The 27,227-nt window shown below is 37.8% G+C and overlaps 2 protein-coding genes across 6 annotated transcripts in view; one reads left to right on the top strand and one right to left on the bottom strand.

Annotated features, from left to right (window-relative positions):
- Positions 1 to 8,442, bottom strand: part of FASTKD1 (FASTK mitochondrial RNA regulator 1) — a 32,661-nt gene extending 24,219 nt beyond the window's left edge. Inside the window, exons 1-4 of one of the 5 annotated variants that reach the window (XM_087949762.1) lie at positions 8,285 to 8,442; positions 4,698 to 5,094; positions 3,834 to 3,902; positions 1,982 to 2,107 (exon numbers count right to left, since the gene is read on the bottom strand). In XM_087949762.1, coding sequence (XP_087805888.1) covers positions 1,982 to 2,107; positions 3,834 to 3,902; positions 4,698 to 5,041 — 539 coding nt within the window. In that variant the 5' untranslated portion in view covers positions 5,042 to 5,094; positions 8,285 to 8,442. Of the gene's footprint in view, positions 1 to 1,981; positions 2,108 to 3,833; positions 3,903 to 4,697; positions 5,095 to 7,923 lie in introns of all 5 variants that reach the window. The other 4 variants (XM_087949761.1, XM_026685052.2, XM_026685051.2 and 1 more) reach the window with 4 other exon arrangements.
- Positions 8,443 to 9,519: 1,077 nt separating this feature from the next.
- The window catches only part of PPIG (peptidylprolyl isomerase G), a 41,490-nt gene continuing 23,782 nt past the window's right edge, over positions 9,520 to 27,227 (top strand). Inside the window, exons 1-8 of the mRNA XM_087949759.1 lie at positions 9,520 to 9,617; positions 17,543 to 17,621; positions 17,796 to 17,870; positions 19,123 to 19,230; positions 19,579 to 19,623; positions 20,757 to 20,844; positions 25,756 to 25,785; positions 25,877 to 26,016. Of these exons, the coding sequence (XP_087805885.1) occupies positions 17,561 to 17,621; positions 17,796 to 17,870; positions 19,123 to 19,230; positions 19,579 to 19,623; positions 20,757 to 20,844; positions 25,756 to 25,785; positions 25,877 to 26,016 (547 nt within the window). The 5' untranslated portion in view covers positions 9,520 to 9,617; positions 17,543 to 17,560. The remainder of the gene's footprint in view (positions 9,618 to 17,542; positions 17,622 to 17,795; positions 17,871 to 19,122; positions 19,231 to 19,578; positions 19,624 to 20,756; positions 20,845 to 25,755; positions 25,786 to 25,876; positions 26,017 to 27,227) is intronic.

Genomic DNA, 27,227 nt, shown 5'->3' with positions numbered 1-27,227 from the left:
CAACACTGATGTACAAAGCCCTGAGTTTGATAAGGTGATTTATCAATCTTTAATTGGTAGTTTGAGTTATATTAGTAATTGGTCTAGACCAGATATTTCGTACTGCGTGAATCAGTTGGCTAGATTCAATTCTGCACCATGTGAAAGACACTGGATTGCAGCTAAGAGGATATTAAGATATCTTAAAAAGACAATGAATTATTCATTGTATTTAGAACCAAAGGGTGATTTAATTCTGTGTGCTTATGCAGATGCTAGCTTTGCATCAGAAAGAGACACTAGAAAGTCGACTTCAGGAACAGCCATAATGCTGGGTAATACATTAATAGGCTGGAAGTCAATAAGACAACAGCATATAAGTTTGTCTACTATGGAGGCAGAATTCTCCTGTTTATCATTGTTATGTACAGAATTAATAATGTATAAACAAATGTTAATTGATATAGGTATAACAGTAGATTATCCTATAATTATTCATGAAGATAATCAGGCAGCAATTCAAATGGCCACAAATATTGGAGTAAAAACAAGGAGCAAACATACAGATCTAAGATACCTAAACGTGAGACAATCTGTAAGAAGTAAGATGATTCAGCTAGAGTACTGTATGTCGGAGGACAATTTAGCTGATAATTTTACTAAAGCCCAAGGTGCCAGTAAGCACCAGGAGAGTTGTGAAAAATATGGGATAAGATTGTAAAGGTATTATATATTTATTCACCCAAAAGGGGAGTATGTTAGGTATAACATTGATACCAAATATGGTTTGGGTGAATAAATATATAAAACTTAGATATCATGGTTTAAGTGCTTATCACTTTAAGCACAATGCAGCAGGCAATTAGCCGATTAAGGGTGCGGTTAGAAGTTACAATATAAGGAAGCATTAGAAGCTGGAAAGCTTACTGTGATGCTAACTGGCTGTTACTGTCTGTAACTGGCTGTAACTGTGTGCTACTGTTACTGTGTGCTGCTGCGACTAACTGTGATTACTGACTGTGAGTGCCTGTGACTGAACTGTTATTGTTTGCTACTGTTTGCTGAATATCCAGCGTTTGTTTCTCTGGAGAGTGAAACCGGAGGAGGAGAAGATATCTTTATCGGCTGATAAAGATATTGCAAGGACTCTTAACTTGGACTATACTAGTGAGTCTTACTGGATGGAAATACTGTGAATGACTTAATGGACTGAATGACAATGCTTAAACTCTAACTGGATTAAAAACTATTTAAACTACAAACAGTGTTTGTGTTCAGTGTGTGTATACTCTGGGGCCCTTCCGCTCTCCTTTGGCTACCTGGCTTGACTACTGCTGCAATACTCTGCTAGGGGTTAATCCTCAAACCCTAACATGGCCCAATCGCGTTTTGCAATTTTTAGGGTCATTTTCTGGGAAAATATGCCCATTGAATAAACTGGATTTGGATTTATAACCTCATGTTTCGCTTAATGGCCATGGTGTCTTGCTTAACAACTGTTGTAAATATGGTCATAAAATTGAGTTCAGTCATGTGGCGACTCAACTTACAATCAAAATTCCAGGCTCAGTTGTGGTTGTAATATGAGGCCTACCTGTCTTTAAAACCCCCAAACAGGGCATGTTAAATTATACACCAGTTCTACAATAAGTTGAAAATATTCAATACTAAACTAGTTGATACTAGTCAATACTAAACTTCCTTTTAGGCTCTTTTAAGATCTATGTACTACACACCCAAGCTGTCTGTCTGTTTTTGTGTCAGAAGTTGGGTTCATGGGAACAACAAGGGCATGCTTTCCTTATTAATTCTCTCCATTTCAGCGGTGTCAAACTCATGTCGTCACGGCGTCGTCACGTGATGTATTGGGACTCCCCACCCCCCCTTGTGGTGTGGCCAGTATGTGACGTATCCGGCTTGTGGGCCGGGAGTTTGACAGCCCTGCTCCATTTAATCTTTAAAAACCTGTGAATCTATGGCATCTTTATTGAATGAAAATTACCTTGAATCCTGTATGGAATCCAATTTCTTATCTACCACATGAGCTATTTCACCCATGAGTGGACTCTGATGTAGATGTTGTTCATGTACACACAATGCAAATTTAGATAGCAGGGGTGGAGTCAGCCTAAGGATAACAAAGACAATAAAGTTACTGCGCCAAAGGCCTACCGATAAAACTAGGTCAATTTTCACTATTTCTCCATGAGCGCCCTGCCCTGTACACTTCCTAAAGACACATTTGCAGCTTAGAACCTTAATCAGGTAAAGATAGAAAAGCCTTCCAGAAAGCATACAATAACTGCATATTGTATAATATGCGTATTGTATAATATACTGCATATTGTATAATAAACTGCATATTGTATAATATACCCATATAATATGGGTATAAAGCAACTGGAATTAGTTGTCACCATAAATTTGAGTTCAAATATCCACCTACTTCCACTCTTTAAGGAATGGCTATTAAACTTAAGATCAGTTCAGCTCCAGCATAAATGCACCCTAAATATGCTGGATCCAAAGCACAGATAGTCCTTGATTTACAACAGTTCGCTTAGTGACCGTTTGAAGTTACAACAGCACTGAAAAAGGGGACTTATGCCCATTTTTCACACTTATGACTGTTGTATACTACCCATAGTCACATGATTTACATTCGGATGCTTGACAGCTGACTCACATTTATGATGGTTACAGTGTCCTGGAGTCATGTGATCCCCTTTTGAGACTTTCTGACAAGCAAAGTCAATGGGGAAACCAGATTCACGTAACAACCGGGTTACTAATTTAACGACTGCAGTGATTCACTTAACAAACGCGGCAAGAAAAAATCGTAAAATGAGGCAAAATTCACTTAACAAATTTCTCACCCAACAACATACATTTTGGGCTTAACTGTGGTTGTAAGTTGAGGAATACTGTTTCAGATCCAAATACTGTGGAATGCTAGTATTTGAGGCTGTACAGTGCTTCAGATTTAATTTGGAAAAAGTGCTGCAGAATGCATAGGGCTCCGAATAAAGCACGGGTTTCAAACTGGATTTCTCCGAGGGCCCGATCAGCATTGTAGTTCTCTGCGGGCTGGCTGGGGGGGGTGGCGGAGATGGGATGGATGTCTCCTGCAGCACCCTGCTGACCAAAATGGGGCATGCCCCCCCCCCCGCACACGGTTCCCCGCACCCTGTTTTGGCTGCCAGAGGCCCCTCAGGATGGTCCTTTGCTATTTCCAGGCCGGGCCCACAGGCCAGATTTAAGCATCCTGAGGGGTGGATTCAGATTTGGCCCGGAGGCTTTGAGTTTGACACCCCTGGAATAAAGCACCTGACTGCCTTATATTCTCCCTACAGTTTCTGCTTACTTAACTAGTCATTCACAATTGACAACCAACAACCACCAGGGCACATCCTTCACAATCAGTAGCTACTAAGGACATGGGTTTTTTACTCCTCACAGCTGAGTCCCCAAGGTTCCTCAGAATGAGGAGGTGGTCCCTTCTTTGTCTCTTCCTCCCACCGAACTTCACCAGCAAATTTTTGTTTGCACCCAGTTTGGACAAGCTCCAGTGAGTGAATATGGAATTCAGGATTGCAGTCTAAAGTTACTAAGGGTTTATTTTGAATCAATAACTATAGTAATGTAGTCTTACATTAGTAGTTTCTACTTTTGATATAATAACCCATGCAAATTTATCTAACATCACAATTTGAGCCACCAAAGTTCTATGAGACAAGAGAAAGGATTAAAAAATATTGTTGCTAATGCTAATTTTGTGAGATCTATTCTGAGCATGAAATATTGAATTTCCAATTAACAGGAAAAGGAACAAACAGATAAAAAAGTATACTTGCTTGTTTAATCGCTTCCAGCCTTCTATAACCAACTCTTCTACAAGTGAGTCGTGGGAATCAATATCGAACCTTCAGAAGGAATAAAAGTGAGCCAAACAATTTTCATAATTATTTTAGAGTTAAAGAATATACCGAGATTAACAAATTGTAACTTGGTAGCATATACCGTTTGTTACACTACGTACATACATACATACATATATGTTATTGCTCTATATTTTGTATTCTGATATGGCCTTATGACTAAACAATGAAATATTAATGGATTAAAGTGCAAAGTTAGACAGTGTGCTACTTTCCTCTTTTCAAAATATACTTTTTAGCAACTGTTGATAATTTCTCAATTCCACCCAACCCATATGTATTTTTCTGTTAATAAATTAAATTACACATAACAAAAGTATGCCACAAAACTTGTTCATATTCAGCCTTGTGATGAATATCAACACCAGTGATTGATATCCTTTTCCATATGCTTGTGGAACAAATGGGATGCTGGAGTTCTATTGCATTTTACTCTGGGAACATTTCCCCAATGCAAGAGGCAATTTTAAAAACTGATTTTAACTTTTATGTGGCATAGGTAGGGCTCTGTACTTTGTCTTGATTACATATCTGTTTTGTTCCTTTGGGTTTTTGAAAAGTACACATATACAATCTTTTATAGCTGCTATAACATGACTTTAATGATTGCTAGATTGGACTTTTTCAAAAAGTATGAATCCTATAAGCAAGTATTAACATTTGATAAGTTTGCCTGTGCAACAACAGGATATTTCCCTATGTGCATACAAAAGTGATTCATTCTTAAAAGTAAAATCAGACAATAAAAGCATGATTAAAATTAGATTTCCTGCTACTTACCAGAGCATACTATATAACACATCCACCAATGCTTCATCATCCATACATTCAATCTTATTTTCTGCCAAGATGCGAAGTACAAAAAACTGAGAATGACTTCTTATATAATCCATAGTTTCTGAGGACCAAGGCCTCATCTTTTGAACTTGCACAAGTTTCTTAATTGCACTTTTCACATGTTTTTCAGAGAGTCTGGCTTTGTTCTTGGAAACAAGACTGAACACTTGGTGTTCATTTGTAAAGTTATTGAGTTGGTTCAACAAAGTGTCACTGCTCCAAGTTCGACAGTTAAAACGTCTCGTTGCAATTGGATAAACACGTCTTAGGCAAAGCATATTTGTCATTTGGATGGGCTTCTTCTTCCAAGGGCATCCAGAATTTCTCTCTTCATTTCTGACTGCACATGCATAGATTAGAAAAAGAAATATCATTTGCAGATATAAAACAATGTGTTTCCTTTACCATATAATATGAAGTGATTGTAGGAAGAATAAGAATGCAAAAGTATTTGTCTGCCAAGATAATTTTAATTAATAACCCCAACCCCCCCATGTTTTAATTAAATACAAGTTACTCTTATTCAGACCACCTATAAAAACTATAGTAAGAAACCAAAGGATTCACACATTTTGTTTTCCTCCTATTCTTATGCTTGTTCTGGCATAGCAGTGAGGAGGAATTTAGGAAGTTTAGCATAATTTGGAAATTGACCCTAACTTGTCACGACCTCTAACCATGGACAACCATGCAATTATATTCCTATATCCCTGTTACTCTGTTTGTTCCCTTATCTCATTCTAGATATTCCAAATGGAGGCCTATGATGGATTCTATTTTCCTCCATCAATTGACACAGCCCGTCCTATTATGTAGAACGAAGTCTGGATTTTTTATAAGAAGTATCATTATTATCATTATTGATTCAACATATGGGGTGCTGCATCAGTCAGGCTTCCACAACTTACAAAATAACATTCAAGAAGATGCCCAAGATAAAAAAAAGTAGTAGAATTAAAACATCTGCCATAAGAAAAATATATATGTGAAATTAATTCAGAACTGTGGTAAAACTGAAAATACAAAACAACTCATCACAAAACCAAATATAAGAAACAATAATGCAAACTTGATTAGAAAATATGGAATTTTAAAAGCCAAAGTAAAAAAAAAAGTTATTTGAATACTGGAGGTAGTAATTTTACTGTGAGGATTTGGGTAAAAGTTAACTGTTTGTTTAATTAATTTAATGCCATCCTCTTTGCCTTTCTACCGTTACTACAAGAGTTTGGCTGACCTGAGGAAAAACATATATCATCTAACTCCCAGGAAAAAATGGAATCAATCAGAAAGCTTAAAGGGCAGGTTTGCATTACACATAGAACCTATTGGGGTGAGAACTATTAACGAAATACTAATCTGGTTGTTCACGCCAGTCAATCCAGCAAATCTAGGGCAATCCTGTTGCAAGACTGATCTCATTTTACAACATCCCAGTCAACATTTCTGCTTTATTTCTCACCCAGTTTTTAAAAGAAATAAAGTATTTGTGATACTTAAATGGGTGTAGTATCTTTGTTTACCATTCCATATACCTCATTTTTGTGTGAAGATTGAAAACAAATGAGAAACCGGAGGCACCATTGGATCAGCCCTGTTTTCCATCTTCTTCAACCTGTCATATTTAACTCCAAAAATGTATTTCTTCTGGATCCAAATTACCAAAAAGGTGGCAACTTCCATGAGGGAGCCATGTGGCCCGGGGTACATGGCCTGACTCCTTCCCTAACATGAGGTCCAGAGATCTTCAAAAGGTAAGTGTGCAATGGGTTAAGGCATGGGAGGAGTAGGCACAAGGCCTGTAGGGTCTCCATAGGGCAGGATTGGGATGGGATGGGATGGGGGTGGGTGGGTGGGGAGGAGCCAGGGGATGCTGCAGTATTCCTGTGGTCAATTTTAAGAGTGAATGACCACAGGGGAACTGCAGCAGCTGTAACTTCAAAACAAAGTTGTAAGTAGATTTTGGGGGACGTGTCATAAATTTGAGTTCCCGTTATATCTCGAGGACTACCTGTACCCTGATTTGTTTTAGCTACAACTTGATGCAAAGTTCAGATTTGAAAGGTATGCCAAATTCAAAAGTAACCCAACTTTCCATGTTGTGCAAATGGACCTTATATTCAGAAATGTGCATTTAAATCAGATTTTCTTGGCTGAAGTGAACTCCAAGAGATCATTACCAAAAAAGACCATCTTACTGCAGGATGGATAAAGTCCAGATTCCTTCAATTACATTTTTTTAAAATGAGCATGGCTATTTTAAAGAACTGCAGGTGGCTGCTTATGTCTACATATTGAGAATGATGCATAGCTCTGGTATATAAGAGCAGGAGACATTTGTCATAATTAAGAAAATCAAGAGAAAAATATTAGTTTGGCCATTTCCTTGATTTAAAGCAGATGTATCCAACCCGAGACGTGTCCAACCCGTTATCTGCCTGCGGCAGCACAAGATCATAAACTTTTAACTTTATACACACATATATATTAACTGTACTACATATAGACAATTTCTCTTCACTCAATGTGGCTCCAAGGCAAGCCAAAAGGATATGCCTAACTTAAACATAGAACCATAACAGAACCAAAATAAAAATGTGAATATGCATGGTATTTCCCAAGTGATGACTGGATGATTTTAGAAAAACTTAAAACTTATAAAACCCTAGGCTAGGGAATTAATAGCTTGTGTTTCTGTTAATGTCAATGTCTTAAAAGAAAATCATCTTCATTTCATGAAAACTGCATAAAAACAATTCATCAAGAGTGAGCATATTCAATATTTTTGTAATAGCATTCATATTACACCAATTATTGTAAACATATGATTTACATTTCTGACATAGTTTCAATACTAAGCTCCACAAAGTTTCTCTGAGATAATAAATAAATAAAATAAAATTTAAAAAAAACCCGTTTACTTTCCAAATGTTTGAAAATTTTATTCTTCCAATAAGTACACAATCTGCAAGTGTAGTGAGTACCATTTCATGAAGGCAGTACAGCTCTTTTCCAAAATCTGGAATTTCAACAAGGAAGCATAACACGAAAAAGACAAGACAGCATCTGAACAAACATCTTTTCACACAAGACACACATTTAAGGTAGGCGTAAGAATCCCAAAAAGGAGAATGCAGCACTCTCTGTAAGCTAAGCAGTTAGAAACAACCTTTGGCGATGGAAATCACGCAGAAGCGGGGATACGACCTTCTGACACGATGTACTCGACTTCGCGTGTAACGAAGCACGTCTGATCACGGGAGCTGCCTTAGAACTGGAAATCAATACCTAGCTGAACTCTGCACAAACCGCTGAAATTCTCCCCTCCGTGGGATGCAAGATACAGCAGCCCTCCTTTTTCTCCAGGAGCGAACTAAACCCACGCGGTGCCCTCCGGACGGCCATGCTACCGGTTAGCAAGGGAGCCGCCCCACGAATGACCCGCCGCCGGCTCCTCCTCGAAGATCACGTGCTACAAAAGCCATCCCTGTTGCGCCTTTCATCCCTGAAAGCCTCCGGCGGAATCCCACCTGAGGTACAAAAAGCGCCTGGAGAATTCCGGCCCCGTAGCGTAGCCGGCCGTTTTCCAAAAGCGAACTGAATCGTACTTCCTCGGCTTCCGTAACCGTCTGTTCAATGCCCGCTCAAAGAATCTGGTCCTGTCCTCCATTTCCCGGCATGCCTCGCCGACCACGCTCGCTACCTTTCGGGAATTGTAGTCTTTAAAAACGGGGGGGGACGCTTCGGTCTCGGAGGCGGGAATTCAGACGTTGGTGATGTTAAATAAATAAAGGCCAGTTTCTACTTCTGCCTGTGCCGTATCGTACAGTAATTGTATCGTACAGTAATTTCTTCGATTGCTATGACCCTCACGGGATCGTAAATTGGGCGGGATAAAGTTGAATAAATTTATTAGAAAATGTATATTGCCGCCTATTCGCACACGGCGGCCAAAGGCGGCTTATAGGGATATAAAAACTATTTAAATTAATAATTATTATATACTATTTATTATTGTTGTTATATCTATAATACAAAGTGATTTACCAAAAAGTTGGGAGATTATTTCAACTTTGGCAGAGATGGAATTTAAGGTTCCCATTCTGTAGGACAAACTGGACTTAACTAGTTATTGGAAAATTACATACGACACACATCGGCGCGTGAAAGGGGAATTTTGGAAATAGTAGAAAGGGTGATCAAAATCAGTGACAATAAATGCACATCAAAAGGAAGGATCATAAGCCTTAATTATGAATAACTGTGCTGTCAACGGTGTCGAAATATCGCCTCCAGGTCCTGTATAGCTTGATCCTTCTGCAAAGTGTTATGTATAACACCGTTTCCCTACATTAACAAACCTAGATGTGGCGTAGACTGGAAATAAGAGCGCCGTCATGTCTCGGTTTATCGGCCTTGTCAATGGGACAGGGCGGCTTGAAACGCTCCTCTTAAAACTGCCTTAGGCAATAGGTTTACTGGTCGCAGAAACAGAAAGGCGGGCGAAGGGCATCCCTTCGTTTCCTTCGCCGCCGATTCCGACAACAGAAGTCAGGCTCGGAGCCCGCCAAAGGCAGAGCAGAGGCAGCGTTCCCAAGAGGGCGACCCCCCCGCCCCCGCAAAAAATGCCCAGCTGTGGAGCGGCGATCTTTGCCTGCCTTGCCAAAGCGCCTACACGCGCGCGCTCGCGCGCGTTCCCTTCCTCTCTGCCCGCGCCAGCCTCCAGCCGCCCCGGGTTTCCCGCTTCGTCCCCTCCTCCTCCACTGACGCAGTCCGTCTGCACCAGATCCTAACATGGCGGCGGCGAGGTGGTGAGGAGCGCGGCCGGAGGGAGGTTTGAAGGGCCGCAACGAGAGGGGCTGGGTGAGTGGCCAGAAGAGCCCCGTGGCCAAGCGGGGTCCCACACAGGACCGCAGAGGCAAATTTCGGCGGGGGGTGGAGAGAGGGGGTGGTGGCCCTCGGGAGAAGAGCGGAGCGGGCGGGAGAAAAAGGTGGAAGAGAGGAGGGCTCGCTCTCTTCCAGTTTGAATCTGCCTCACGCTGACTGTGGGGGGAGGGGGGCGCAGGGGTGAACGGGGAGAAGAGGCCTTTTTTCCTCATTCAGAGTCAGGGGCTGATCCTGAGGGCCTCGACGAGTCCACAGGTCGAGGGAGAAGGAAGAGAAGCGATTTCGCGTTGAATGGCTGAGGGATATAATACAGGCCTTTCAACGTGTGGGGAGAGCGGGGGGGGGGAGCTGTCTCGGGTTTTAATAGTGATTTGTAGGGTTTGTTTCGGGCAACTTGTGCAAGGATCCGCGTTTCTTCTCTTGCAAATATTACACTGAACAAAATTAAAGCTATTCCTCCCCCCCCCCTCGCCCTTTTCCCTCCAGTTTGTAGGAATAGATGTCGCCTGGTTTAAACGGCATTTTTAATGAAAGAAAGTAGTCTGTGTCAACGTTGAAAAAACAACTTGGGGGAAAAAGACAGATAAATGGGACAATTGCTCCGAATACTAACCCAAGGAAAAGGTTGGGTGGGGGGAGGCAAAGAGTAAGAAGTGATGAAATTAATAGACACAATGGAAAGAGGAGAGGAACTACTAAATGAATCAATTTACACCAAGTGGGATTGCTCTTAAAAATACTCCAGCTCTGTGTTGTTATTCCTTTTGTATTGATCTTCCCACACTGTACTACAGGAACTTGCCAACCATTAGTTATAATATATTCCAAAATCAGCACTTTATTTAAAAAATGGATCTTCACATGTTACTTATTATTGCAATACTATAATCTTGAAATTCTAAAAAAACCATAAGCAGTGTTTTTTTTTCCAAATGTACAGATTATATTTAAAGATATATACTCTGAAGGATAAGGAGATGATGAAGTAGTACAATTTTATGCTTTTCAGTTATAACAATTTGTGTCTTCAGGAATTCAAAGCATCCAAAGGGCAAAATTAATTTGCTTTGGGTTTCCTAAGTGAAAGCAAAATTTGGCTCTTGATTTCTCTCCTCCTTTTCTTGAGGAAAAAATATATTCAGTAGGTGTCGGAATACATTTAATAAAATTACAGATTATTGGTGCAACATTTATTTATTGGATTTTTATCTTTATAAAAAAAAGTTGGCAAACGAGATCAGGAAAAATATCCAACGTTTTTTATAGTGGTTATTGCAGTTGGTTTTTTAAAATCGATTTTTAAGGAATTTGTTTAATATTTGTTAGTTGGTATAATTGTTTACATAAGGCATTTGAAAATTAGTATCAGTATGGAAATTTGTTTTGCTCAAAAAAAAAAAAGGTAATACAGGAGAGAATTCAAGAACCTTGTAATTAAAGCTTTGTTTATTGAAAGTTCATTTCATAATGTATTATTCTATACATCTTTCTGGATCCAAGGAATTTTTTTTCTTTTTGATAGTCTTAAGTATCACTGTATTGGAAACTCTATTGGCAGTGATTTACTTCAATTCCGTTGCTTTGGGTTTGGTAGTTAAATTTGTGATAACTATGTTATTTAGGAAAGCCTAAAGCAAACTTTAAATTTGGCAATAATAAAATGAAACATGAGACTCGTGTAAATACATCATACAGTAAATACATTTATGAAATAACCAGCCACAACTGGGATAATGTATATGTATCCAGTGGCTCCTTATATTAAATAAAATATTGCAATATTAGAAATGATTCAGAAAAGAAAATGAAAACAGTTGAGAGATTGCAGTACTTTTTATTCTGTGTGTTTGTTGTTCAGCTACTTTAGTCACTTCAACCATGGTGATAGCAATGCAATGATAGTTTAGATTGTTGTTGCCAGTGGAACTTGGTATGATGGATAGCTAGTTTTGCATCAAGAACCTCATTATAAAATGGGTTCATTGTAACTTCAGATAGGGTACTTCCTAACAGCTGAGTTTGTGTCATCACTCTGCATTGGGTTTCATGGGTCCTGTCACTTGTAGAGCCTCTTTTTCACTTGAGGCACCCAAGCAGGAGGTACCAATGTTGGTAATAAAGCTGAAGTAGACATGGTGATATGAGGGTGCTAGTAAAAGGCAAGTAATGAGGAGCAGGCTAAAGTTCTGGCCAGTGCCTTGATGCAAAGCTAGGAGTTGAATCATCTCTGCCTGTCGGGCCCATGTTTTGTATTAGGACACACTTTCTTCTCAGCTTGGAGCTGTGGGCATCAACTTTTAAATGAACCCAGTAAATGCCATGGTCTTGTACATCTTTGCCTGTTGCCTGGCAAACATAAATTAGTTGGTCAGATAAATAGAGATGAGGGAGAGAACCAGAAAATGCCAGCTCACCTGGGACCCAAAACAATACGAGATGCTTCATTCACTGTATGCGTAGGAGTGTAATAGATTGATGATTTTGATTGCTCTTTCACTTTACTTGTTAATAGCATTGCTGCCTTTGGGTGTAGATTTGACTTGCTAAGCATGCCATATTGGGTTATTCATTTTTAAAGTACTGTCGCAGGCTGTAGAAAATTATTTGAAGGACCAATTTGGCCTATGTTCTATGAGTTTGAAACTCCTGAGCCAGTGCATTTAGAACATAATATTTTTTTTCTGTTTAAATATAGCTAATAAGATGAATATAGAAATCATAAAATTAGGTTGCCACTATCTTATTTAAAATATTTAACAAACATTTTAAAAAATAGAAGTAGCTTATGTTTGTTGAAGAGAACACTTAAACCAAGAGTCTTCAAACTTGGCAAGTTTAAGACTTGTGGACTTTAACTCCCAGAATTTCTGAGTTAACATGAGTGGAAGAGGAATTCTGGGAGTCCACAAGTCTTAAACCTGACAAGTTTGGAGACTCCTGATTTAACCATACTAAGTGCTTTTTTATCAATCCACCCCAGGCTAATATTAGAAAAAAAATCTTTTTTGTAAATGTCAAACTTTTTGTAAAATCTTTTTTACATATAAAAAATTTAAAGTTATTTATTGAATGTTGCCTAAACTGAACACAAGAAACATTATATACAAGAGTGAGTAGCATTTTGGCCTTCCAAGGAATTAATGACCTGCTTTGCCTTCATGACAGAGGAAGGAGTTCTGTTCTCAAAAAGCAGACCACTTATTTTTACTTTTATTTTATTTAAAGAGTACTGGTTTATTAAATGCATGTAAAATAACATATGCTAACAAAGTCTCAATTATTTATGGCAGTGGAACTTTCAGAAAATTAAATGTACATATTCTCCCCAAACTCAAATCATAATTTGCATACTGTGCCTCTTAATATTAAAAAAATCCATCTCAGTCTGCCTTCATTTCCACTTTGTTTAATCAAGCTTCTACTCAGTTACTATAAAAAACAAGACTAGACAGGATTTTCTGTGTGATCCAGCAGGGCTACTGTTAGCCAATGAAAGCTGGTAATAGATACTGTATTTAACAAAAAAAAATGGGGGGGGTATGATCCTAAATTTTAAAGCTCTTTACTATTGGAAGTTAGACAGAAAACCTTTCTGTAATGGGGGAAAATGTCACTGTGATGTTTTATCTTGCCCCTGGTGGAGACTGACTGAGGAAGAGGAGGAACAGCCAACAGGGAGTGGAAGTGTGGCTCCAGAGTTGGTGGAGGAGGCTGGGGAAGGGCAGAGGCTGGCTGAGCAGTCAGAGGAGGACCCAGGCCCATCCTCTATCCATCCTAAGGCACGCAGGGAGGAGAGGATCAGGGTAAAATGTGGTTTACTCAGGAGATGAGGGCCATGATCCTCTTCATGGGTTGTAGGTAATACTAGGGTATTTAATTTCTGATTGATAATATGAGTTATTATGTAATGTAATTGTAATTGAGACTACGAAATGGATGCACAAAAAATTGGAGACAAATTAGTTTTTTGTTGGCATTTTTCCAACAGACTGTCCCAACAGACTGTCCCTGGTTATCTTCCTGAACCTGGCAATTATCTATCCTGGTCTGTCGAGGAACTTTATTCAATGCGGTTTGTTTTTGGTTTTTGCTTTGTTAATCGGCTCTTTGAATGTGAGCTGTATTTCTTGCCTTTTAAATGTTATTTTGAAAATAGTTTACTCCTCCATTGTGAACAATTAAACAGTGAAGCCAAGTTGAAGGCATTAATGGACTTTTAGTTACGTTTTGGATTTTGTTATATATTTTTGTTATATTTCTGATAGACTCTGGGTCATCACATGTCATGAGTTTGACACCTGTGCCCTAAGCGGATGGTTTGGGATTAAACCTAGTTTTCTTTCAAGTACATATAAGTATTAGGAGAATTTGTGCATGTAAAAAATTATATCCTAACCTTTAAAATATGATCTAGTTTGGCTTCTATATAAGAAAGGCATGGGATCAGATTACTTGACAGACTGCCTCTCCGCAATTACATCTATCCATCCCATCCAGTCTAGGAAGAGGGGCATATTGCATGTCCCATCAGCTATAGAAGGTGTCTTGTGGCACCTCCCCTATGGAACATGATTCCCCCTCCCCAGATCATACTGACCTTCACCTTGCTGACTTTTCACAAGGTTCTGAAGACCCTGAGCATGGAGAGCAAGGAGTTGATGGTGCTGGTACTGTGACTATAGTAAATGTTTTGATGAATGGCATTACCTTGGCTGTTTTATGTATTCTGTCATGATTTTTGTATGCTTTCATATTTTTTCCTGTTTTCAAATAGTTGTATAATATTACTCTTTTTTGTTGTATTAGTTTTAATTGTTAGCTGTCAAGAATCACATATATGAGAAAGGATGATTATATAAATTTGAATAATAAAAAAAAATGACAATGAGAAAGCAAATGCAGGTAGCCCTCGACTTATAGCCACAATTGACCCCAAAATTTCCATTGCTAAGCAAGTCATGTTAAATATACTGTGCCCCATTTTACAACCATTCTTGCCACAATTGTTGAGCAAACTGATGAAGTTGTTAAGTGACTTATGCAATTGTTCAATAAATCTGGCTTCCTCCATTGACTTTGCTTGTCAGAAGCCAGCTGGGAAGGTTACAAATGGTGAATCACATGTTCCCAGGACACTGCAGCTGTCATAAATACATGCCAGTTGCCAAGTGCCCAAAATTTGATCACATGATCCTGGAGATATTGCAATAGTCATACGTGTGAAAAATGGTTAGAAGTCACTTTTTTCAGTACCATTGTAACTTTGGTCACTAAATGAATGGTTGTAAGTTGAGAACTGCCTGTATACTGTATCAATTTCTGTTTCGTGAGTTGCAATTACATAAAGCATTGGGAGTTACATGGGAATACATAATCAAATATAGTTTTTAGCTCTCTTGTATAAGACAAATAGTTAAAAATGTAGGATTTGGAAGTTCAAAGGGGAAAGCAGTGTGAAGCACTATACTTAATTCTTTGATCTTTTTTCTTCACATTAATAGTATTTCTATCATGATCTAGAGCAGGGATCACCAACCTTGTGGACCTCAGGGACCACCAAACTCATAATTTTAAATCCCAAAGACCAGAGACCTTGGGAAAATCCCAAAAAAAGTCTGCAGGAAAACTCCGCACCCCATTTTCCTACTGATCAATCATTCTTTATTTGGGATCGCAGGATACCGTTCTCAGGGAGAAGGAGAGAGAGAGAGACTTTTGGCTTCATGCAAGGAAAGCAGCCTTGTGTTTCCGCGCAGCCTGGATTAATTGCTTTGGGGGTTGCTTTGGGGATGACATTTCTCTGCGGACCACCAAAATTTTCTCGCGGACCACCAGTGGTCCCCAGCCCACTGGTTGGCGACCACTGATCTAGAGCACGGGTGTCAAACTGGAATTCTTCGAGGGCTGGATCAGCATTGTAGTTCTCTGTGGACTGGGGGGCAGGGGCTGGAATGGATGGACTCCTGCAGCACCCTGTTGGTCAAAAATAGCAAAGGTCTGGCCCATGGTGCCTCTGCTAGTGAAAATGGGGCATGGGCTCCCCGCAAGCGGCCCCCATGGCCCGTTTTCGGGGGCCAAAATGAGGTGTAAAAAATGGGCTAAAACAGGCACTGTGGGCTGGTCCTTTGCTATTTCCAGGCCGGCCCAGTGGGCCAGATTTAAGCACCCACGGGTTAGATCTGGCCCATAGGCCTTGAGTTTGACACCCCTGATCTAGAGAATACTGGAAATTTTGATATAACTAGAATAAATAATTCTGATTTAAAATATACTAATTTTAAGTTGCAGAAAAAATTAGGGAACTTCCAATTTATAGACAAGTTCTCAATGAAAGGAATATATTTTGATGGATTAAGTAAGTTATAGTTTGCATTCAATAAACTTATCAATATGCTTATCAAATGCTAGCTTTATATTATGCAAGAAGTGAAATTAACATTCAGCCATTTTTTATTTTCTGTTTGTAGCTTTAACCTGAAACTTGGCCAATTCTCCATGTTTTGGCATATGATAACAGATAATCAGAGTTGGAAGGGACCTTGTAGGTCATCTAGTCCAACTCCCCGTCCAAGCGGGAGACCCTACACCATTTCTGACAAATGGCAGTCCAATCTCTTCTTGAAAGTCTCAAGTGATGACGCTCCCACAACTTCCGAGGGCAAGCTGTTCCATTGGTTGATTGGTCTCTCTGTCAGAAAGTTTCTCCTTATTTCCAGGTTAAATCTCTCCTTGTTCAGTTTCCATCCATTATTCCTTGTCTGGCCTCGGGTGCCTTGGAAAATAGCTTGACCCCTTCCTCCCTGTGGCAGCCCCTCAAATATTGGAAGACCGTTATCATGTCTCCCCTGGTCTTTGCCTTCATTAGACTAGCCTTGCCCAGTTCCTGTAACTGTTCTTCACTGATGCCTCATCAGTGTTCTGTCATATATGAAATAATACCAAGTAGAAGGACCATTAAAATGTTAATAAGATCCATCTGTTTTTCAGTATTTAAGGAAGGGTATATACTAGTGTGAACAATGGTAGATGAAATAGGAAGGTGCTGTGATTTATATTAAGTTGGAGAAATCACCTTTTGACTATCAGATTCTAAAAGATTTGCCATAATTGTGCAAAAAAAATTATTTTACTTGGTGCCTTTGTAAGGGAGGATTGATGTAACGTTATCCATTTGCATATATTTCCTTCTCTACATTTATTTAATGCTAGCCATCACTCACTGCAAATCCAAACCAGAATTTGCATCCACATATAATTTTATAGATTAATATTGTAATAAAAAACCAGAATGACTTGGTTGTGATGCAGTATTTTCAGATTTGTTGAAATGGGGCAGGATCAATACTTTTTAAAAAAAATATTTTATAGAAACTTAATTATTTTGCATTGTTGAATGGTTCTTTCATCCTGTCATTTGATGTCTGCCATATCACTTTCTGGTATACCTGGAATAAGTTGTAAGGGAGTGGTAAATGTGGTAAAGGAGAGGTGGAAGGAAAAGGTCATATAGTAATTTGTTCACTGCTTAGTGTATCACTGTTCTGTTCTTCTTTCCCCTCTTCCCCAATGATAGAGGGACAATCACATAAGGAATTAGAAGTTGATTGTTAACACAGTTTGGACTGGTCCAATGTAGTCAGTCCTAAATATAAATACTTAGTATTGCATTCGTTTTAGAACCCATAAAAATAATCAAATCAAAATATTTTTGGTGCTGTATTGTTATTTATATGTATATATTTTTCTCTGCACAAAATAATAAAGCCTTGTAATATCGTGCCTATCATTATTATTACTACAGTTACCCTGTAGCAAGATGGGCAACCAATAAATTTAATAAATACATAAATTAGTATGCTGTAATCAGTCAGATTTCCTTATGATTTGTATTTCTGTTTCAGATATAACATTCTAAAGCCATGGGAGTGAAAACACAAAGACCTCGTTGTTTTTTTGACATAGCCATCAATAATACCCCTGGTAAGACTGCTGGTTTCAATGTTAAATGTTAAGCCTATCTGAAAATGCATTGGTAAACTGATTTAGAATAAGTTTATATTTATATATTGGTTTATATTTATTTCCATGCATGCAAGCTTGCCTTTTTAAAGTTAGTAAATATAAATGTAATGACTTTTTCCCCCTTAATTTTAGCTGGAAGAGTTGTCTTTGAATTATTTTCAGATGTCTGTCCAAAAACATGTGAGAACTTTCGCTGCCTTTGTACAGGTCTGTAGATATTTTTCCTTACTTGCATAATTTGCTATATAAATCTAATGCTGATTTAATTGTTCTTAATAATGTCACAAGGTGCAAAAAAAACCTAACAATATTACACATTTATCTGAAACTTGATAAGTATAAATATATTTGTTTGTGGTCTATTTTGAAGTATTTTAGTATTCATATCTATCTATTTATCTCTATCTCTATTTATCTATCTATGTATAATACTTTATTGGCTATCTGTTGAATGTCATACACTTTAGTAATTTAAAAATATGGTCACGATGGCTCTAATCTTGGGATTGTATTGAAATGTGGAACCACTTAGATTAGTTAAAGTTTTCAAAGAATTCTGAGTGTTTCTTTCTATAGTCAGAAAGACAGGGAAAACTGGATGATTCTAGTCTGAAAATTTTTTCTCTGCTGTCATATTGGAGCTTAGGAGTTTTGTTAATCCTGACTAACTCTTGAGTTTCATTTAGGTTCTTAGAGGAGACTATTGATTGATTGATTGATTGATTGATTGAATTTATTTTGCTGCCTAGTCGCCCATATTTTACCATAATATCTTCCTCCCTTCACTCACACATTGCTGAACAAATGATTGTAACTCAAGGGCGACCCAAATGCAGGTAATACAGGTCTACTCTTTCATTCTGAGACACACAAGAAAAAACAACTATATTTTTTTCCCTCCTATTTCTTTAGCAGTCTACAACCATGTTGCTTTTATCTGAAACAAAATTCAATCAAGCCTATCCTTGAATAGTGGTGTCTTACATTTAATAAGTTAACTGAAGTTTCATATTTTCTAATCAATGCATACATTTAGGTTCAAATTTCTGCGCCTGACAACAGTGCAAGCCAGAATGAGAGTAACACTAGCATTGCTGCACAAGGGAACTATCTAAATGAGATGGCAGCATCCAGTATTCTTCGCCCCACTTTCTTTTTCTTTGTGTATCATGTTGTTTGCTTAGTGACCATTTCATTGGAACCAATTGCAATTGCTAAATGAGGACTACCTGTATGAATTAACATACGGGTACAGTTCTGTGGATTTTGCCTATTAACAGTATATAGAAACATTTCACATTTCTTTTTTACAATTAGTATGCCTTTATTTTTCTTTTAGCGGTTTAGTATTTGGAGTTTTAAAAAACAACCAAAAGCTGATTTACAATTTTACTTGTATTCATTGTGTGAGTTTCTGTCACTAATGTATAATGTGCATTTAAATATTTATTCTTTGTAGGTGAAAAAGGTATTGGAAAATCAACCCAGAAACCACTTCATTACAAAAGTTGTTTATTTCATAGAGTTGTAAAAGATTTCATGATCCAAGGTGGTGACTTCAGTGAAGGTATGGCATTACTTGTTCCAAATTATTGCCTGTAATTGTTCAAATGTAAATACAAGTTTTACAGTATTTAAATAATTTTGATGTCTATTTTTTGTGATGAAAAACTCAAGATGATAGTCTCTTACCAAAGTTTATGAATGAACTTCTATGATAGTTTCAAGCAAAGTACTTTGCTAAAGATGTTACTAAAATACTGCCCTTTTATTCCATCTTAAAAAAATCTGAATTCATTTGTAAAAATATAAGAAAACAGTAAGGATTCCACAGTTCAATCCCGAACTGTCTATATTATCTTCTATTGGATGCTTTCATGATCTTTTCTTACATGTGTTTTTTTTCCTATACAAGGAAATGGGAGAGGAGGAGAATCAATTTATGGAGGCTTTTTTGAAGGTAAGAAGTATTTCTTCACAGGTTAGCCTGCAACTCCACCATTATGTTGTGAATATATTAGGAACCACATATTTTATGGATCTACAAAATAACTTTTACTAAGGATCATAGTTTATTTTGAGGTTCATAATGAGGATAATAAACTGTAGAGTTATTTTAGAACTTGTAAAAAGTCTGGCCTTAAGTGATCTCATAATCAGTGGCATACCAACTCACCTCTTTTTCTACTTCTCTTAAGGTAGTAAGTCCTTTCTTCCTGAGGTGTGTGATAGCCTTGTAGCTTGTCTCCATTTAACTTCCCTTTACCAAGGCCAGCTTAACCATTTCATTGGTTGTTAACAAACCAGCCCTCCTTGCTCATGTCTGAGGAGAGGGAGAGAGATTAAACACCATTCCAGTCATTTGACATGTCTTTAACAAACAGATTTTTTTGGCAGAAAGTGAATGTTAATTTGGCAGTTGGACCAAGTAGACCGATAAATGGATCTGGTTTCGGTCTTCCTCTGTAAAAACTAGAAAGCCGAATACTAGTTCTGACTAATCAATCCAAGTTCTTTTCATGCTCCTAGAAATGTGAGCTAGTGGTATTAAAAGGCTGTTACTGGAAGTTAGACAAGACACTTTTATGACACAAATATGTTGCATAAGTAATTGAAATGTATTTTTATTTCAAATTTCCAAATTACCTTTTCTAAAAAACAGGACTATTCATGAGGTATTTTTTAACTAGCAATACAGCATATTACTTTTGGCACACTCTTATAAATTGCATGTAGCAAAATATAATCCCCCCAAAAAAAAAAAATACATCTGTCTTTGGATAATAAGAATGGGACATTTACAGGTTGTTCTTGTTTAACAGATCAATGAATTACTAGATAGTTGTATTTCTGCATTCATTTATCATATGAGAATGCTGTTCAACAGTATTAATCAAATAATATTTATATTTTTGCCCAATAAACTGGAAATTATGGTATACATCTATGTCTTTAGTTTTATCTATTTGAATACTGTTTGGCACTGCAATGATAATATTTATGCAGCTTGACAATCCTAATTTAAAATGCTAAAAAAATGCCAGTGCAAGGTAATAACTTGGATTTTTGAAGTAATTCAAACGCTTTCTCTAGATGAAAGCTTTGCTGTAAAGCACAACAAAGAATTTCTTCTTTCAATGGCCAACAGAGGGAAAGATACAAATGGTTCACAGTTTTTTATGTAAGTATCATGCTAGCTCCATCATTTGGGTGGAGTTCCTTATGATTTAAATTGTAAGAACTTTGAATTGTTGGAATAACTTTCTGTTTACAAAGTATAAATACCTTTAGAACAGAGAATGCTTTTATTTAACTATTTCTAAGAATCTATATAAGAGATCTATATAAGGCATCTTACAACAGAAACAGAAATTCAGTTAGGAAAAAAATAGAAATTATTGATAAATTCTGAATATTGTACATCAAAACCAAGCAAAAACAACTACCATCACAAAATTCCCAAAAATGCCAAGTATATACAATTAAAATCACAATAGCATAACTATAAGAGAAGTTTAAAAAAAGAACAATATAACAATAAAAACATTTAATATATAAATGTAGAGGAACTTACAGATAGACTTTGCTATTGAAGGTGTACTGTAATTGGAGGAGGGGAAGCTACAAGTAAAGAATAAGTAAGAACTCTTTGCTCCTGAGTATGCTATAATAAAATATGAGGAGAGTTTGATGATAACTTTATTGCAATCATTAACAGTGCAAGAGAATTGGTATTCAAATATTTAAAATAACCAATCCTAAATTGACAAGACCAGGTTAGCTAGGAAAAGTACAAACAGACAAAACAGTTTGGCTAAAATACAATATTAAATCAATGCATAGGCTGTATGTATATAACAGGAAATTAAAATTAGCAATCTGTATAATATAAACTTGAAATAACAGTATGAAATACAACACACACAGAAATAGTATACAAATACACACATACACAGAGTCCTTGACTTGGGGCAGTAATTGAGCCTGCCAATTACAGTTGTAGGTTGTGATGGACCTAAAGCAGGTCACCACGTGACTGATTTTACAACCATTTTCTGGCAGTCATGAAGCCATTGTAAATGAACACTGGATGTTAAGCAAATGCCATGGTCATTAAGTGAAGCCACTTCTTTCCTATGGGTCATTTTTTATGAAAACCAGGTGTAAATGCTTTTTTTGGCAAAAATGTCATAAATCATTGTCACATGACCATGGGACACTGCAAACAGTTGTAAACGGGCCAGTTGCCAAATGCCCAAAATGCACTAATCATGAAAGATCATGGCTGTCAGAACTTCAGACCTGGGTTGTAATTACCGTTTGGGGGCTGTTGTATTTTCAAGTGATTGGCTAAGCAACTGGTTGTAAGTCAAGGACTATCTATATACCTGTATATTTGTAGATAAAACAATAAAATTATCCAAAAGCTTTAACAATTGTAAGCCTCTCTTACAGAAACCCTATTGTGGCTGAGAAATATAATGATCCACTTCTGATTATTCTGGCTGGTCCAATTACTCTTAATTATTCTTTATCAATTTCATTGTACACATGTTGTGCATTGACAATAAACGTTTGATTTGATTTGATTTACATGCCACCATACAAAACTTGGCAACCTTGTATGTTACTTCAGGGTTGATGTCAGAAAGTAGACATTGCTGATACTATTGGTCATTTATCCCATTTTGCTAGTCAGAAGGGGGGCAATTGGAGCATTTCAAGATTCTGTATGTAAGTGGATATACAGAAGAACATGTTTGATAGTTTCTATCTGTACTGAGTCTCAAGGACATACTCATAATGAATATCGGATTATTTTGTATCCTCCAGCCAGAAGTGCTGAGGAGAGAGATATTGGGCTAAGGTAAAATCTCTTTTCTGAATTAGGATATGAAGCTGGGTAAGATATATAGCTGGTGCCGGAGTCTATCTCCTGCTGTCTGTCATGGGAAGTGATATTTCCAGCGTCGGTTCTGATGGTGTATGTCGAACAGACATTGCCTGACTGTGACCCTTGCTCAGTTGCCAAAGATGATAAATAAGTGAGGGTAAACTTTAATACCATGGCTTGGGATAATGATACCAGCTGAAATATATTAGGAAAGATGCTCTTTTCTCTCTAATCCGCAAGCAGTCTCTACTGCTTTATACAAGAACAAGATTTGACATTAGGCCCAAGAGCCAGTGAAGACACACGCATTCATTGACCAATCTAAATGAAAGGATATCAGAATATGGGCTAATGAAGCCACCATATTTTTATCCTATTCAAGGAACCGAACAGGTTAGTGCTGACCACAGATGCCAGTCTTCATGGCTGGGGTATTCAATCCAGGGTGCTTCAAGGACAATGGTCACAGACAGATTTGGACTATAATACCAATTGGCTAGAGCTTCGAGTGGTCCATTTGGCCCTGAGACAATTAGAGGACGTGGTCTCAGGTAAGGATATCCTAATCTTGACTGACGATATGTCTACCAAGGCACACATTAACTGCCAAGAGAGGACGCATTCATTGCGACAAAATAATGTGCTACATATACATCATCTTGTCTAAACTAAATTCATTTAGTCCATTACTGTGTCCAGCCTGCAAAATAGATAGACTTCCTGAACTTTAGATCCTCAAATTCTTACAACTTCCATAATTTCCAGACAGCTCTGGTTCCTCTAGTTACGGATGATAGAGGTACCAGATTGAAGAATAGGAATATTCCTTCACTTTATAATCTGTTAGGTTGCTGAACAGGAGAGCACCTCCTTCACAATCTAAGTCTTGATTATATATGGCAGGTCAGAATTCCTACCAAAACATATCTAGGGACGAGAGAGAATGTTAATCCTCCTGGCATTCACAAGCAAATCAAAACACAAGCTAGTAAAACCATTATAATTCTGAGGGAGAGAAAAATCAGAAGCAATAAGTATATTAATAGGCATTCCATGAAATCTCAGTCCCCCAATATAGTGTTTCCTTCAACTTGCAACTAACCACCAATTCTCTTCCATACAATCATTAAAAACATATTCCAGATAAAACTCATGAAAGTTTACTATATAATGCAAAGTGCCATAGAACACTTAGTTGTTGCTGGTGTGGAAACATAGATAATAGTAAACTTTTCCTTATGTTTTTTGGTTTTTTTGTACTACTTCAGTTTCTTTACTATGTTTCTTCTGCTACTTACAAAGCACCATATCTGTAATTCCATCTAATTACTGAGTTAAAGTCACTCAGAGTTAAATGGTGTATCTATCTGTTTTATTCTGTTCCAAAGTGAAAGTAATAAATAGAATTACAAATAACCATACTCTGTTAGAATCAAAAACTCCCGTGAAATACGGACAGCTATTACAGCTTTATATTTCAAAAAGAGAGCTGTATATAGAGTGTTCTAACACTGTAAGAGCTGAATGATTGCAACCTAACCAGTGCCTGCATTAACAAAAACCATTTAATGTGTAATGACTGAAGTTTTTAAGGGCTAAATAGTGATACTAGCTGAAAATGTATATATATATATATATATATATATATATGGATCTTTGGTTATTCGGGTTTTCTCCGCGTAAGATTCAAAGTATCTAGGCAGCGTTTGGCGAGGTCCCACTCGCCATCTTCAGGCTGGTGCTTTCGGCTTAGTGCCAGTGCAAGCAGTGCTGCTTGCACTGGCACTAAGCAGCACCAGCCTGAAGATGGCGAGTGACCTCGCCAAACGTGCTAGATACTTGAATCTTACGTGAGAAACCCAATAACCAAAGATCCACATACAAATACCCCGAGAACCTCAGAAAACATATATATATATATATATATATATATATATATATATATATATATATATATATATATATATATATATATATATATATATATATATATATATATATATATATATATATATATATATATATATATATATATATATATATATATATATATATATCATTGTCAGAGTAAGGTAACATTTATTTACAAACAGTATTGTTGAATATTCCATATGTAACTGAAGTTGCTATTTTTACAATTCTATTCATTATGAAATTAAGGGCACCTCTGTGTTTAGTAGATTTCCTCTGTTTCTAAGTATAGTCAGAAGTTTAGCAGGTGAATGGGAACAACTCCTTGATAAATCTTTAATGTCTGATCAGGAGGAGGAAGGAAAGCGTCCCATCTCATCCAAGGGAATGAAGTAACTGAATTTTATAACAAATAAAAATACCTTAGTTTTTTAAAATATTAAATATGTACTATGTTCCAGTGTGAACTCAATGGCCACAAGTTTACCAGTTGCAATTAATTAAAATTATTGGTTGATTAATATATCGAGGACTGTAGTGTCTTCAAAAAAATTTCTTCGTCTTTGCTTCTTTACTATCACACTTGTCCAATAAAGAATTCTATCCTATCTATCTTTATTTTCCATTTTATATTAAACAGAAGCTGCCTCTTCAAAAATAAAAGTACGCTATTTGCTCAGTGGTAAAGAAGTTTAGAGAGATTTGCAGAACTAATAAATTAGTATAAGACCAAATGCTTTAGTAGTATTGTATTTTTGAAACTGAATTTTATATATTTTATTAAGAAGAAATAACTATGGCCTGGTTGACAAAAGAACCTGAGTCTAAACTGTATTGCAAAAATGATGGCTCAGGTGATTGAAAGTGTCTCCATATAAAAGAGTTCTTCACACAGAAATTGGATGCCTGAAAGAAATGTTTTACTTTAGCTTGTTTTATAGTATAAAATATTTTAGCTGAAGGAAATAGTTTCTATTCAGAAGGGTTCTGAATATTCATGCCATATATAATGCTGCCAAAGTATACTACCTCAGTCAAAACTAGGCTACATAGAATATATTTCTTTAAACATTTTTTGAATGTTAGGTACAGTTACAGTAATAATCAGAACTGTATATAAATTTTAATGTATTGACATTGTTGCTATTCAATATTTAATGTGTTTTGTTCATATTTGTCATTTCTGTCATAATATACCGAATTTGTGCTTTCTCTCTCTCTCCCTTTCAACTTGATACTAATATTATCCTTTTTTTATTAAATTGTTGCCCCTGGTGTCATCTAAAGAACAACTAAGCCTACCCCTCATCTTGATGGGTATGTATTTTTGTCTCTTATTTGTAATTGGGAAATTATGCTGAATTCTTCAATGTCAGTCATTTATTAAAATTATGCTTCACTCATTTAGATATCATGTTGTTTTTGGACAAGTAATTTCGGGGCAAGAAGTTGTAAGAGAAATAGAAAATCAGAAGACCGATGCATCCAGTAAACCGTATGCAGAAGTGCGAATAATGAGTTGTGGAGAACTAATTCAAAAATCTAAAGGTAAAATTAAAATACCTTTTTAATAATCTGCTATTTCTGAGAGGGCGGAGCTGGTGTCACGGTGGTACGATGCGCGATTTTGATCCACCAAGATCGCCGTCAATATCTCCACTGCTGGACGGTCCCAACGGACCTAAACTGTCCCGTAGAGACAGTGATTGATAAGGGCACATTCTATTGATCCCAGGGACACTGCAAAGTCCCTGGTTGATCCAGGAAAAGCCCTTTTGCCGGCGGCGGAGAGGCAGCCATTCAAGCTGCTGAAGCTGTGACAGCTCCGGAACGGAAGAGATTGAAAGAAAGTGTGTCAGTTTGGTGAGATGAACTTTTACTTATTATTTCTTGAAGAGAACACCTTGAAAGATTTAAAGTGAAATTAAAAGTGAAGAGAAAAGAGTTTAAGCCAGGGGTCCTCAACCACCGGGCCGCGGACCGGTACCGGTCCGTGGAGCACTCTGTACCGGGCCGCAAATAAAAAAAAAATTAAAAAAATGGCGGCTTTCTTCGCCTTCGGTGAATGCTGCTGGGATCGGGGATCAAGGACACAAATGAAAGAAGGGGAGGGAGGAAGCAACCGAAGCCTGTCCTGCTCTCTGGCTCAGCAGCTTCGGTTTCCTCCCGCCTCGTTCCTCTCTTAGTCGCTCTCTCGCTCCTCCACCAGCGCAGGAAGAAACTGCTTCAAAGAAGCCGGGGGGGTGGCTTTTCCTGTCGCCGCAGCTCCTCCGAAGCGCCCGTTTACCCCCGCCCGCCTGCGCGCGCTTCAGTTCAGTGCTCCGTTCTGCCTGCCTGCCTGTCTGGTTGTTTGGGAGCAGCTTTGGCTGAGAATAATAACTATTCGCCTCTTTTTATCAGCCGAAGCTGCTCCGAAACGCAGGCAGGCAGGCAGAACGGAGCACTGGGTTGAACCGCGCGCGGGCGGGCGGGGTGGGGGTAAACGGGCGCTTCGGAGGAGCTGCGGCGACAGGAAAAGCCAACACTCCCGGCTTCTTTGAAGCAGTTTCTTCCTGGGCTGGTGGAGCAGCGAGAGAGCGACTGAGAGAGGAACGAGGCAGACACCTGAGGGAGGGAGGGAGACACCTGAGGGATGGAGCTGAGGGAGGCAGGGCCGAGGCGCTTCCTGAACTTGGTGGTTTGCTGGCAGACGTTTTATTACCCGACTAGATAACAATATCAGATGTTACCTAGTCAGGTAATGAAACGTCTGCAAGCAA

The sequence above is a fragment of the Notechis scutatus genome, chromosome 1 (assembly GCF_049901735.1).
Source record: "Notechis scutatus isolate UNSWTSFEM ecotype Mainland chromosome 1, rNotScu1.2, whole genome shotgun sequence".
In the NCBI taxonomy this organism is placed as follows: domain Eukaryota; kingdom Metazoa; phylum Chordata; class Lepidosauria; order Squamata; family Elapidae; genus Notechis; species Notechis scutatus.
This window is presented reverse-complemented; position numbering and strand designations above follow the sequence as displayed.